This window comes from Sphaerodactylus townsendi, linkage group LG15 (assembly GCF_021028975.2).
Source record: "Sphaerodactylus townsendi isolate TG3544 linkage group LG15, MPM_Stown_v2.3, whole genome shotgun sequence".
Classification (NCBI taxonomy): domain Eukaryota; kingdom Metazoa; phylum Chordata; class Lepidosauria; order Squamata; family Sphaerodactylidae; genus Sphaerodactylus; species Sphaerodactylus townsendi.
The window spans coordinates 10,537,005-10,551,108 of record NC_059439.1 but is presented as its reverse complement, the minus strand read 5'-3'; the positions used below and the strand labels follow the sequence as shown (position 1 = coordinate 10,551,108).

At 46.6% G+C, this 14,104-nt stretch overlaps 1 protein-coding gene across 1 annotated transcript; it reads left to right on the top strand.

Annotated features, from left to right (window-relative positions):
* Nucleotides 1-482: 482 nt before the first annotated feature.
* Nucleotides 483-13,755, top strand: PRR29 (proline rich 29). The gene is made up of 6 exons (XM_048517855.1): nt 483-582; nt 2,876-2,969; nt 6,186-6,301; nt 8,443-8,639; nt 12,351-12,424; nt 13,513-13,755. The coding sequence occupies exons 1-6, from the start codon at nt 505-507 to the stop codon at nt 13,542-13,544; spliced, it is 591 nt and encodes a 196-aa protein (XP_048373812.1). The 5' UTR covers nt 483-504; the 3' UTR covers nt 13,545-13,755.
* The last annotated feature ends 349 nt before the right edge of the window (nt 13,756-14,104 follow it).

Genomic DNA, 14,104 nt, shown 5'->3' with positions numbered 1-14,104 from the left:
AGGTTGGCCACCCCTACTCTAACCTCTACACCACAATAACTCTCCTGAAATCTCCTGAGGGGCAGATCCTTCACAGGCAAGTTGAGTAAAAACCCAGTCCCTTGAAAACACCCCCTCTGTTTTTTGCTTGCCAAAATTCTCCCTCCCCTACTCAAAGAAACATGAAGAAGGACAGAACTCCCACAAAATGCTTGGCTTGCTCTGTAAAAAAGTAAATTTCACATCTCAGATTCAGGGATGTTTTAGATACACAAATGTTTCTGGTAATCAGCACGAGCTCAGGGTCAGCTGTCCTGCTAAGGTGGCACTACCTTAATCCACGTGGAGTGTAATCTTCTGCTACCGTTTTGCTTGGTTCCATGAGCCACCTTTGGCACTTGTGATCGGATGGTTTTCAAAGCCATTTGCAAGGCAGAACGGGCATGTTTGTATGTCACTTCCTTAGCAACCACCTGGAGTCTTTTCCTTTGTTGTGACCACCAGCAGCCAGCTTGGGACGCTGCTATGGACTTGGGGTCAGCTGGAGATCCCACGGGGAGTCAAGGCAATGCTTCTCTGCCAGTTCACTTCATTCAGCAACCGGTAAGTTATCCCTTTGGGCTGAGAAATCAAAAGGAAATGGGCTCTGTATAGCTGCAGAGAAAGGAAAGAAAAAAAAACCTGGTGATTTTGAATTGCTTTCTTCTCTCACACTCTTCACCAATCCTCCCCTCCCCACAAAGTCCTGGATAGCCATGGGATGTTGAGATGGAGGAGGAATGTGAACTACCAGTGGCCGGAGCTTGTGTTCTGCCGTTACTGAATTCATCCCCTCCCTTAACTCTTAATAGGACACTGATAAGAACTTCAGTCAGAGTCAGTGTGGTACAGTAGTTACAGCACTGGACCAACACCTGGGTCCAAATCCACTTGCAGCCATGAACCTATCTGGATGAATATGGTCCAGTAACCCCCTCTTGTCATCTTCTTTGTTGTGAGGACAAAATAAAGGGAAATAATAAGCAAGTATGCCACCACCCAGAGGTTTTTGGGAGAAAGGGCAGGATAGAAATATGTAAACAGAAAAAATGTGGAGTATGTGTGTGTGAATGTCTGGTGGAGGAGGGAAGCTAATAGGGACAGAGCTGTACTGTTGGTCCTCTTGAGGAAATGACCACAAATTTATTCATTTTTATTTGTTTGATTTGTACCAGACTTTTCTTCTCAATGGGGACCCAAAATGGCTTATATCATTCTATCGTCCTCCATTTTATCCTCACAACAACCATCTTCCGATGTAGGTTAGACTGAGATAGTGTGACTCACCCAACAAGCTTCCATGGCAGGGGGTGAATTTGAACCTGGGTCCCCCAGATTCTAAGCAAGCACTCCAACCACTAACTACAATGTCAATGGAGGAATGGAGAAGAAGAAGAAGAAGAAGAAGAAGAAGAAGAAGAAGAAGAAGAAGAAGAAGAAGAAGAAGAAGAAGAAGAAGAAGAAGAAGAAGAAGAAGAAGAAGAAGAAGAAGAAGAAGAAGAAGAAGAGGAGGAGGAGTTTGGATTTATATCCCCCCTTTCTCTCCTGCAGGAGACTCAAAGGGGCTTACAATCTCCTTGCCCTTCCCCCCTCACAACAAACACCCTGTGAGGCAGGTGGGGCTGAGAGAGCTCCGAGAAGCTGTGACTAGCCCAAGGTCACCCAGCTGGTGTGTGTGGGAGTGCACAGGCTAATCTGAATTCCCCAGATTTCAAAAGGGACCTCATATGATCTAGCTAGCCCAATCTCTCTGACTCTACACAGGTTATGTGTTCCAAAATCATCCCCACCAGATGTTAACTCAATCTTTCCCTAAATGGGAGGGATGGCTTTATGCTTTAGGCCAGGCGTTGCAATGCTGATGGAGAATTGCCAGCATACAAGAGATGACTAGGGTACAGCATTACAGCTACAAGGTTCTTCTGTGTGAAAGAAAACTTTCAGGGGACGTCACTCCCAAGGCATTTCCCCATGCTGCACAATTCCCAGCTATGCTGCAGCATTGCAAGGATTTCTGGGGCATACCTCTAGGACCATTGTGGCGAACCTTTGGCACTCCAGATGTTATGGACTACAATTCCCATCAGCCCCTGCCAGCATGGCCAATTTTAGGGGCTGATGGGAATTGTAGTCTATAACATCTGGAGTGCCAAAGGTTCGCCACCACTGCTCTAGGATCTCAAACAGCTGTAGTAGGGTTCTCAGAGGCAGCCAGTGAGATTTGCACAGTCAGACCACTCCAGAAGATAATCTGGAGTGTCACTCCAGGCTGTGTTTTTGTGCAACACTGTAGTTGCTAAATGTTCCAAATTTGATCAGAGCCACAAAGGGTGGTTGAGTTATTCAGCCATTTGACCTCAGACTATTTTTTTCCCTTTTAAAAGCCAGTCTACTTTTCTACCCACAGAGGAATTATACAGGGTCGGTGTATTTTTGTTGTTTTTGTCCTTCAAGCAAAAAAACAGCTTTGGGGCAGGAGAGTTTTAACAACACACAGTCTCCAGAGGAAGGGGTATTCCTTTCTTTCTCTGCTCAGGTTTGTGGTCTCTTGTGATTGGAGGAGATGCTCAATACCACCCCAAGCAGAACTAAACCCATCTGAGTCAGTTGAAGCCAAAGGGTTTAGAAAAGTGTTCATGGCGCTTAGAGTAGTGCAAAAAATCAGCTGGGGAAGGGCTGGGCTTCCTGCCTCTTCTATCATGTCCAAAGTGACTTGCATCCTTTCTGCTGCAATTGTTAAATCAAGCTCAAAAATAGAGGGGAAACTAGCAAAACCTGAGCCAAGAAAAAGTGGCTGTTGTGATCGAGAGATGCCCGGGGATTCCCTCCAACAACCTGATGTTTCCCTTTCTCCCAGGTTCCCCAAGAGCCAGAGGTGACAATTCTCCAGCAGATACCCTGGACTCCATTTTCTCTTCCTCAGCCCAACAGAAGAGGCCAAATCAGGGAAGGTAGGGAGCCAGCAAATGAGGAAATCATATTTACAGCTACACTCTTTTCCACAAAAAGATCTAAGTAGAATTGTAAATTCATTTGCCTGTGTTTTAGAACGCAATAAATACACACTAAATAAATAAGTACTAAGTACTAATAAAGGCATGAGGACCCAAGCAGAGCAAAGACTGCCTAGCATGTGGCGGATGAATTTATAATCCTACCTAGATCTTTCGGTGGAAAAGTATATGGCCAGAGTGTTTTGACTTTGCAGAAAATTCCAAAGCTTTTGGACTGGCTTTTGGGACTGGAAGGAGAAAATCTGAAAAAGGAGAGCTGCGGCATCCCACTGCAGGGGATTCTGTGGATTCTAGTATGCAAGACATTAAAAATGGTCAGAGGATTGGATCTGGCCGGGTTTTTTACCCGTTCTCATCCAATTCTCCTCCCTACTTCTACTCCATCTCAGACTCTCTAGTCCACGCAGGTCCCTTTGTTCCCCGATGTTGTCCTTTTGGTAGTCAGAGGTCACGTTCTTTCCCCTTTTTCACCAGCAGAAAAACTAGTTGTATCCAACCCAAAGCTTTAGCCCCCAAAATCTGAAATTTAAATTTGCTGTTTCTGTTTCAATCATCCAAGATCAGTTTGCAAAACTTGTTTTTTTCCATCCAGTGTCTGAAATGGAGCACTAATCCAGAGGTATTTTTGTGTACTTTTTGTAGAAATATCTGAGAACTTCCAATGCGAAGTGAACTGGAAAGCTATTCCAGTTTGTGATTATTATTATTTTTTGTATTTGTGTTGCAGACCAAATGAAGAAGACGTGCATTAAGCCTCACCTTTCACAAATCATTTCTGAAAATGCCTGACACAGCAATTTTGAAAGCTTTCCCATGAAATTTCATTTATGAAATCAGAAGCCAATACGGCCAAAAAGGTGTTAAGTCTACATCCTTTCCAACCTCTGTGAATCAACATTATAGGCAAACTAGACAGACCTTCTTGTCTGTGCAGGAAAGGACTGCAATCCTACACCACTGTTTGCACAAACTCCTGAATGAAAGGAGAAATTAATTTCCTGCAGAGGTTGCCACATCTTATTGCCATCAGCCATGATGGGAATAGGTCCAGGTGACACAATCTCTAGTGCCTTGTCCACATTGGCCTTGGAGAATAGACTGAAGCAGAGGTGTAGCTGGGAAAAATGGAGCCCGGGGCAAAATCTGAGTTTTGCGGGGGGGGGGGCATATGGGCAGCATCCCTCCCCCACCATGACCAAACAACATTTTTTGCACCAGGTCATCTCAAAGTCACCATCACATTATAGAACATGCCCCAACACACAAATCTGAACACACCCAGGGATCCCTAGTTTAAACAACATTGAAAGTGATGCTATTTTTTGAAGGGGGTGAATCCACCCTGAAATAGCTGGTTGTGATGGTTTTCCGGGCTGCGTGGCCGTGGTCTGGTGGATCTTGTTCCTAACATTTTGCCTGCATCTGTGGCTGGTATCTTCAGATGTGTATCACAGAGAGAAGACTGTTCTACACTGTGTCCAGACTTCTCTTATTACAGATTGGACCAGAAGACAGTCAAGGGGCCTCCAGTTCACTTACTGTATCATTTGGCGGAAGGTCATGGCCAAGAGAGAAAATGATGTCAGTTCCTGTTGTGCTGAAAAAGCTAGGAAATAGAACTAGCAAGGATAACTTGTGCTTTAAAATAAAATAAAATAATGCATCTAAAGCATGCATAAGAGCCCCATGTGCAGAGTGGTAAGTTGCAGTGTTGCAGTCAAAGCTCTGCTCATGACCTGAGAGGGAAGGGGAGGGGCCCCATCATCTTGTCATGGCCCACCCATCCTAGGGGGAGGGTTAGGGATGGGAGTAGGAGGGGTGAGTTGAGGAGGGGCAGGGGAGGGGAAGGGGTAGGGAGAGGGGAAGGGGAAGGGACGGAGAGGATGGGAGTGGGGAAGGGGGCCCATAATCTTGTTGAGGCCCACCCACCCTGGAGGGGAGGGGAGGTGGGGGTTATCATCTGGTCATGGCCCACCCACCCTAGGGGGAGGGAGGAGGCCCGGCATCTGGTCATGGCCCACCCACCCTGGGGGAGGAGATGGGGAGGTAGAGGGAGGGGAGGGGAAGTAGGTTTCAGGATCTGACTCAAGATTGACACAGCTGTCCATCTTTCTGAGCTCAGAAAAATGAGTCCCTTGCTTGCTTGAGGGTAAAGTGTAGATGACTTGGGAAGGCAGCAGCAAACCACTCCGTAATCAAAGTCTGCCTGTAAACATTGTGATAGGACGTCATCCCATGGAACAGTAAAGACCTGGTGCTTGCACAGGCACCTATACCTTTATCCTCAAGCATGCATACTTCGAAGTTCCACTAAAATCAGTGGACTGGCTTTCTGAATAGGCATGGTTGGGACTAAGACACATGAACAGCGAGATTGTCTTTAGTCGTTCTCTTGCTGTCCTTCTAGAACTCCATTTGACTTGGGGCTTTTCAGTGCCGAGTTTGGGCTGCAGCTCAGCTCTTCACTGCTCCAGGTCTTTCGCTCACTCACAGTCAGCATTGCTTGTCAGTCGTTTCTGTCCCATCCCCTGCTGTGCCGACCCCCGCTGTGCTGCTGCCAAGTTTTTTCCATGTGTTTTTTTCCCCAAGGATTGACAGCAAGGCCCAACAAATGATTCCATTTGAAAGGGAGGAAAAACATTGAAATGGTTGAGAAGCTGAACTGCAGCAAAAACCTGGTGGGGAAAATCTCTTGGTTCACTGGCCAGCACTCCTATTTATAATGAAAGTTTACCTCAGGAGTCCCCAACTTAGTGTCCATAGAAGCTGTGGTGTGTTGGGGCCAGGGAGGGATTTTGCCCAGCAAGGCTTCTGGCTGACTATTGGAGATTTGCTTGGCCCTGCAAATTTTTTAAAGTATTGCTTTGCCAGCAGCTTCCACCTCCTCACAAGGATCTGCGCTGTGTTAGCCATGATGGTGACCATTTTGTGGCTGGCACTGCCTCCTGTGACAGTCATTTTGCAGCAGCCATTTTGTTGCTTGCACCCACCATGTGATGCTAGAATTCCAAATGTGCCCACAGTCTTAAAAAGGTTGGGGACCTCTGGTTTACAATAATCACAAAAAACTTTCCCCCTTTCCTCCTGTTTTATGTTTGTCATTAGCCTGTCCTCATTATCTTTCACTCTCTCTTTTGTTTTCTTTCTTGGCAGATTTGATGGAGCTCATGATGATTCAAAATGCCCAAATGCACCAGGTGATAATGAATAACTTAGCCATGTCAGCACTTGCGCATTTTGGAATCAGCTCAGGCCAATCTGATGCCCAGGTAGGTATCTGGAACTGGAATGCTCTATGAACTCTCTCCTGGGACAGTCCTGTTTAAAATCTTCCTTTGCTGGTGAATCAATTGAGTAATCTACAAATCAAAGCTTCGTCCTTGAGTTCAGGATCCAACCTAATGTAAGCACTAGGTAAAACCCATAGATGTCATGACTTTCCCTCTTATAATTTCAAACTAGTGGGCTTGAAAGAACTTCGGATCCTACCATAAGTTTTTTCTTTAAATGTTCTATGTTGAATTTCAAGAGGGAAGTTCATAAAGGAGCAGGTGTTGAATTTGTGGGAAATTTTATTTTGGATGAAGTAAATTGATGTGATGAAAATTCATGCCATAAGAAATGGCGTGTAATCTCTCTCTCTCTCTCTCTCTCTCTCTCTCTCTCTCTCTCTCTCTCTCTCTCTCAATCCCTTGCCCTCAAATCCCTAAACTGTTCTTTTCTTGCACCTGGATGTGACACAGGGAGGGGCCATGTCTCAGCTGTCAGGGGCAGTATGTTTTCCTTTCAGTCTCCCCAGGTCCACACCGTCAGATGTGCATTGCCAGTTCCATACTGGGACCCTAATTCCCAGGAACACGTGAGCACGATTGAGAGCAGGGCCACAGCGTGCAGAGTGAGGGATTTTCAGCCTCCTGTGTATCATTTTCCTGACCTCAAATGACCTCAAGGAATTGCTATTTACCCATTTTACCCTTTAGGGAATTATATGTGTAGCTTGTTCAGATGTTTTCCTCTATGTGGCAAACAGCAGTTCCCCGAGGCAATGTCAGGTCAGGAAAACAGCACAGGTGGAAGGTGGACGCATTCTCACCCATGTAGGGTGGCCAATCTACTGGTTCTACCTGGAGATTTCTGACTGTTACAACTGATCCCCTGATGATAGAGATCAGTTCCCCTGGGAAAAAAAGTACTGCTTCAGAGGGAGGACTCTTTGGCACCTATTTACCAGTGAGGTCCCCCACCTCCCTGAGCCCCACCTTCCCCAGGCTCTACCCCCCCCCCACCCCACCCGAAAGTAATCCAAGCCAGAGCTGGCAATTCTAGTTCTGTGGTCCCAGTCTGAATTGGGCCCAAACATGTCCGGGATTCAAGTTCTGAGCATGGAACTTGCCATGCAAGTCTGATTGTGTGGACCCAGGTTGGAGGGAGGGACACGTAACCAAGTTAGATGGCAGAGCATCAGCTTCATAGGCAGGAGGCCCCAAGTTCAATGCCCAGCATTTCCAGATAAGAGAATTGCATGGCAGGTGGTGGGGAAGGAATCAAACAAGCAAGATATAGTGTGCAATGGAGAAACTCTGGCCCTTTCCACACCGCAACGGTGCGGGGTTGCATCAGCATAAATAATGCTGATGCACACACCCCTCCCGGGACCATTCACATGGACGGTCCCAGGAGGGCAGCAGACGGCAGACAGGCTGCGCCGTCGCCGAACGCCTACTACCACTCCAGATGCTATAGACTACAATTCCCATCAGCCCCTGCCAGTGGTTCACCACCACTGGCCTACCTTGTCTCCTGGCTTCCAGCTCGTAGCAGAAGCCAGGGGACACACCCCCACAGCCTGGAGCGATGGCTCTGGAGTCGCAGGCCAGGGGGGCGTGTCCCCTGGCCTCTGCAACAAGCCAGAAGCCAGGAGACAAGGTAGGCGTTCGGGAAAGGGGGGAAATGGCGCCTTCCAGCCGCTGCTTCCGAAATACCTCGCTCAGGGAGCGAGGTTCAGAAACAGCGGCTTTGCACCGCTCGGGGGTTGTGAGGCCGCTGCTGGTGGTGGCCGTGCGAACCCCTCCCCAGGGACGCTGTTTTTAGCATCCCTGGGACGCTGTATTCCGCCCATGCGGAAACAGCCAAACAGAAACAATTTGTATTTTTGTATTTGTATTTTGATTTATACCCCACCCTATCCCTGCAGGGCTCAGGGCAGCTAATATCATAGCGAAACAATATACATTAAAACAGAGTAAATATGAATAGAATACATGAAACTAAAAAATAAGAAACAAATATAGATGGCGACTTAAACCCCTCAAGCCTAACAATTTGCCAGTAACAATAACAGCAGCTTTCAGCCATACCCTTGGATCCATCTTTTCTGAGGGTTTTTTCCCATATCCTTTGTTTATTGCAGATCACCCATCTTCCCTGGCAGGTAGAAGATGATGAAAATGATGACCCAGAAGCCCTAGTTTTCCATCACCATTATGCTCACTATCCCAACCCTGTGCCCTTCACAGCATGGCCGTCCCCGCTTCAGTCATCAGCTTGGCAGCAGCCGTCCATTCGCCATGTGGGACTAGATCCTCAGCCTGCATCAAGACAGGATGAGTGAGTGTGGCTGGGTGTGTGTGTGTGGGGCTGCCAGCTCCAGGTTTTGAAATACCTGGAGATTTTAGAGGTGGACCCTGAGGAGGGCAGGATTTGGGGAGGGAAAGAGCTCCAATAAGGCTTAATGCCACATAGAGTCTACCTTCCAAAGCAGCCATTTTCTCCAAATGAATTGATCTCTGCTGTCTGGTGATTAGATGTATTAGTGGAAGATCTCCAGCAACCACCTGGAGGATGGCAACCCCAGGTAGCGCTCAAACACATCTCAGCAGTGCAAAAGTTGAGGAGCCATAGCTCAGTGGTAGATTGTATTTGGGTGCATAAGGTCCCTGATTCAATCCCAGGCATCCCCTGATCCCCAGATCAGGAAGTAGATGTTAGAAAAGCCCTCTCTCTATGACTGTGGAGGACCACGGCCAGTTGGAGCAGTCAACACTGACTTTGATGGACCAAGGATCTACCTATTAAAAGGTGATTCTGATGATTCAAAAGAGGGAGGGGTGAGTTCAGTTCTTTGAACCTTGAACAGCAAACCAGATAAAATCTGTTGGAATGTTTATCCTTCATTGAAATAAAGTATTCTCTTTATTGAACAAGACAGAATAAAATGAAGGCTTGAAAAGCTTAACCTCACAATTACAGTGAAAACAAATGCTGAAACTATGAAAAGTTTTAGCATTGCTTATTCATATTATAGTAATTATTTAAAAAGCAAATCTTTCAACTTTTTGTCTCACTGCTGTTGGCAATTATAAAACACAATAGATGAAACACCCAGAAAACACACCCAGTCTTTTTCTGAAACTTTCATCCAGAGAAATCTAATTTGCTTGGCACAGGACTGCATACTTACAGAAAACCAGTTTCTCTAAATCTGTTCTATCATAATTGTCATGATATATAAAACAAAGGTTCACAAATTCATCTTCTAGGCAGCAAAAAGGTTTGCCCAGCAACAAGGGCCAGGAGCTGGGAAGTCTGGGGACAACCAGCTACAGTTGACCTTTAATGTGATTGGTGCATTCAACTGTGACTCTGGTCCAATGGGAGACTGTTGCCGGAAAAAGTACCTAGCTTGAATGTATAAGAAAGCTGTGCATTGTTTCAATTCTAGTCTTCTAGTCTGTTCTATTTTTAGTGTTATAGTATTACTGAAGTGCTCTGTATAGCCTTGTAGTCTTATCTCGTTTTACTTGCAACTAAGTAAAACCTTCCTATTGGAAAGAACATCTTGCGTGGACAGTTTTCTTTTCCTAAGAGATAGGAGGCTGCAGTGAGTGCAGGAAGACTACTAAACCTTCCTCTCTACTCTAAGTAGCTCCATTTTAAGTCTGCTGATAATAATCATGTGATTTTTATCTAGATAACTGATTGGTTCATAACTAAATATGAGATAATCAACATGGCGTGTATATATGAGTTAAATTCTGAAACGGGAAGATGGCCGATATCAGCTCTCAACCTGTATTTGAAAGCTGACTTTTCTGAAACTGTTTCAATTAATTGCCCAAGGTGAAAGCAACTCAAAGCAAATAAAGTTCATTGACAGTCAGAAAGGGCTTGAACTCTGAGCTAACTTGCAAACACAGCAAGAAAAATTAGTGATAGCATTGCTGCATCTACACTAAGATCATAGCAGCTCATCACAATATTTCCAGGGTGAGACCAGTTGCAACGTTTTGCTTCCACATGGAAGTTTTGTCCCATGTGGCATCCCAACTTTTTGGAATCTATTTTGGAAGGGCACAAAGCACCTTTGCCAACTGCGTCCCACACACGTTGGTGTCATTTTCTTTTCCTCAATTGAGACACATTAATTGGCAACTGCTAAATCATGATATCATTATAACACTATACTGGTAATTGGCATAATCAACTAGTTCCTCGGATGTCTTTTATTAAGATAAAATAAGAATCTTGCCTTTTCGTTGTGTCAGTGTAAAAGGAAAGACGCAGCCCTTATAGCTTTGCAACAAAAGCTGTCAGACTTTCTTCTTGTTATGAAACTGGGAATTCAGAGCAGAGGCGTAGCTAGGCCAGAGTGCGCCTGGTGCACACTCTGGCTTTTGCCTACCCATCCACTCGCCTCGCCAGATGCCCCTTAGACGGCCCCTCAATTCTATAGAGCCCCGCATCTCGGTATTCCACTTACTTTTAGGAAAGGAGTAGGCTGAAGAAGCCTTCCTGCATTGCCTGGGCCTGGTGGGAACTACATTTCCCAGGAGCCCCTGAGAAATGTACTTCCCACCAGGCCCAGGCAACGCAGGCAGGCTTCTTCTCTGAGATGTTCCATTCCTAAAATTAAGTGGGGGGTGCACCGTGGGGGGCTGCGCGGGGGGGGGGGCGCAGAAGGGGGTGGGGGGCAGCATGGGGGGCAGGGGATTTTTCCGGCTCCCATGTGACCAGAATCGGTGCGCCCGGTGCATTGCGCACCCTCCTTCCCCTGGTGGCTTCGCCACTGATTCAGAGAACTAACAGATGGTTGAAAAACTATAGTAACCTAGCAGTTTCCAGTTTCTAAAAGTCTAAACGGAAGACTGAGGAAAGGAAACTATGGGGAAGATGATATTCAGAAAATACACAGAGAACTATTGTGTGGGAACAGGTTCCTATTAAAAGAAGTCACCATGCTGCTGCTGCAACAGCAGCAGTAGCTACCATTCTTCAGTAAGTTTTGCAGACATGAGTATGGCCCCTTCTGCACATGCAGAATAATGCACTTTCAATCCACTTTCAATGCAGCTGGTTTTACTGTGCGGAATAGCAAAATCCACTTGCAAGCAATTGTGAAAGTGGATTGCAAGTGCATTATTCTGCATGTGCAAAAGGGGGCTTTGTGAATAAGACCAATTTGTCCCCTGGCAGTATTTTTGCTGATTGCTGAAACCAAATATTTCTAGTTTTGCACTGATTCGTAGGTCTGAAGTTATGCTGAAAATCTGAATGGCTGCTTTTTCTGCATAATTTAGTCCACTTGTGCTGATCAGGAAGGAAGATGCAGAGCTATGCCGAAGCCCCTTCTCTAGAGCTCCAGAAGGCCTCTTTGGGGCTTTTGCACAGTGTATGTTTTTCTACAGCCATAAGGTCTAGAACAGTGATAGCGAACCTTTTTGAGACCAAGTGCCCAAATTTCAACCCAAACCCCACTTATTTATCGCAAAGGACCAACCCAGCAATTTAACCTGAATGCTGAGGTTTTAGTTTAGAAAAAACCCGATTGGCTCCCTCTTCCTCCGTCCCACCCGCTCAAGCAGGGGCCAGCCTGCTCAAGCCTCCAGCACGTCCCGTGTGCACTGCTCTGTGCCTCTCTAGCATCTCTGCCTCCTCTGTGCCACCCCACCCCCCCGGGCAGCAGCCACCCGAAGCACAGGCACCTGGCTCGCCAGCCAAGTCCTCCCTGTTCACCGTGGTGCACGCACCTCGTGCTCACTGGCCCAGGCCAGCCTAGATGTGTGTGTGTGTGGGGGGTGATTTTCCGCCCCCCACATGACAAACTCTGTGTGCGCATGCCCACAGAGAGGGCTCCGAGTGCCACCTCTGGCACCCGTGCCGTAGGTTCGCCATCACTGGTCTAGAATCTTGGCCTTTAAAATACACTTGCAAGATGACTGTGGAGGGTGCAGAATTCTGCACCTGTACAGAGGAGTCCCAATGGGGGACACAGAATTGCCTACCACAGCTTTACTAATGCTACCTTTTGATTTGTCCCAGTGGCCCCGTGGTGCCTCCACCCCCACCACCAAGCGCGACTGGAACTGTGACAGCTGATGTCCTACCTGCATCAGGTAGGGGGCGGCAGTACTGCTTTTATGTGGGTCATTCCCCTCCAAACATGATCCCAATTCTATCAGGGTAGTAGTGGGGGGGGGTAGCAAGAGGAGGCTTACCAGCCCACCTGCAGCATTGATTCACATAACCCAGGGGTAGGGAACCTGCGGCTCTCCAGATGTTCAGGAACTACAATTCCCATCAGCCCCTACCAGCATGGCCAATTGGCCATGCTGACAGAGGCTGATGGGAATTGTAGTTCCTGAACATCTGGAGAGCCGCAGGTTCCCTACCCCTGACATAACCTGTTGTGGGGAAAGGAAGGAAAAAGTGTTTGTAAACTGCCTTCAGTCTCCTTGCAGCGGGGGGGGGGGGGGGAACTCTTCTTCTTCTTCTATTATAAAAGGCCATATATTTGACTGGACAAGTCTTCTATATTTAACTATATTTGACCCTTCCACATAAAGATGTATTTTTAGAATTGGGTGCTGTACTGGTTAAGAGCAGGTAGACTCTAATCTGGAGAACCGGGGTTGATTCCCCACTCATCCACATGAGTGGCAGACTTTAATCTGGTGAACTGGGTTTGTTTCCTCACTCCTCCACATGAAGCCTTCTGGGTGACCTTTGGCTAGTCGTAGTTCTCTCTGAACTCTCTCAACCCCACCTACCTCACAAGCTGCCTGTTGTGGGAAGAAGATGAGCTTGTAAGCCACTTTGAGATTCCTTACAGTTGAGAAAAGTGAGTTATAAATCCAAACTCTTCTTCTTCCTCTTCTCAACTGGCTCAAGATCACCTGGGGCTTCCAGAGTGGGGATTTGAACCTGGGCCTCCCAGATCCTAGTCTGAAACCTTAACCACTACACCATGCTGTCTGTGGGTTTCCTTACAGCAGCTGGTTTTAGGATCCCTTGTCCCAAGGATCCTGTCTACGGTACGACCTCCCACATCCTTTTAATATACTTTGCATCTGCACTCATTAAATGATGCTAAATGTATTTAATGCATGTAGAACCTCTGTGGAGCATATCCAGGTTGCCTTCGACCTCCATGGTTGGTGTCCCAGTGAGGCTGAAGTGAGCGGATTTATTTTTTCCTTTCCAGAGTACTACGACTTCACCCAGGGACGGTTTTGACAGCAGCTTCTTTGGCCCCTTTATCAGGAAGTGGCGCATCTTTTTGATCCAGCTGGGGTCCTGACCAAGCAGATTCAGAACTGGCATTTGCATGGACTGGCAAGTTGCTACCTTCACTGGATCAAGTTCTTCAGGAGCCGGCTGCCTCTGGGTGTCTCTGTGTGTGTCGTTCTGCCAGAGAGTGTTAGGAGCATAAATGATCTACATTACAGATAGTCATCTGTGGTCCTGCATTGCCCAGAATGTCTCTGTTGCTGGATAGCCTGGACCTATGGATGCCAACCTTCAGGTATGGTCTGGAGTTCTAGCAGCAGTGACAGACCTGAACAGAGATAAATATTACACCCCACTTAGCAAACCTCGATATACAAAGCGCAATTTTTTTAATAGTGTAGAAAAATAAATATTACAACCAGTTACATACACCACATTCATACCAACAAACTCAAACTGCTTATATCCCTCTTACAAAATCTATACTTAGAATATATCTAATTAGCTGGTCTATGAATATACCACTTAAACTCATTACAATAGAGAGAAAATAAGCAAATATGACA

Coding starts and splice junctions, on each gene's coding strand:
- PRR29 (XM_048517855.1), top strand. CDS start 505: ATGGACTTGGGGTCAGCTGGAGATCCCACGGGGAGTCAAGGCAATGCT. Junction 2,970..6,185: donor AAGAGGCCAAATCAGGGAAG/GTAGGGAGCCAG, acceptor CTTTCTTGGCAG/ATTTGATGGAGCTCATGATG. Junction 12,425..13,512: donor TGATGTCCTACCTGCATCAG/GTAGGGGGCGGC, acceptor TTTCCTTTCCAG/AGTACTACGACTTCACCCAG.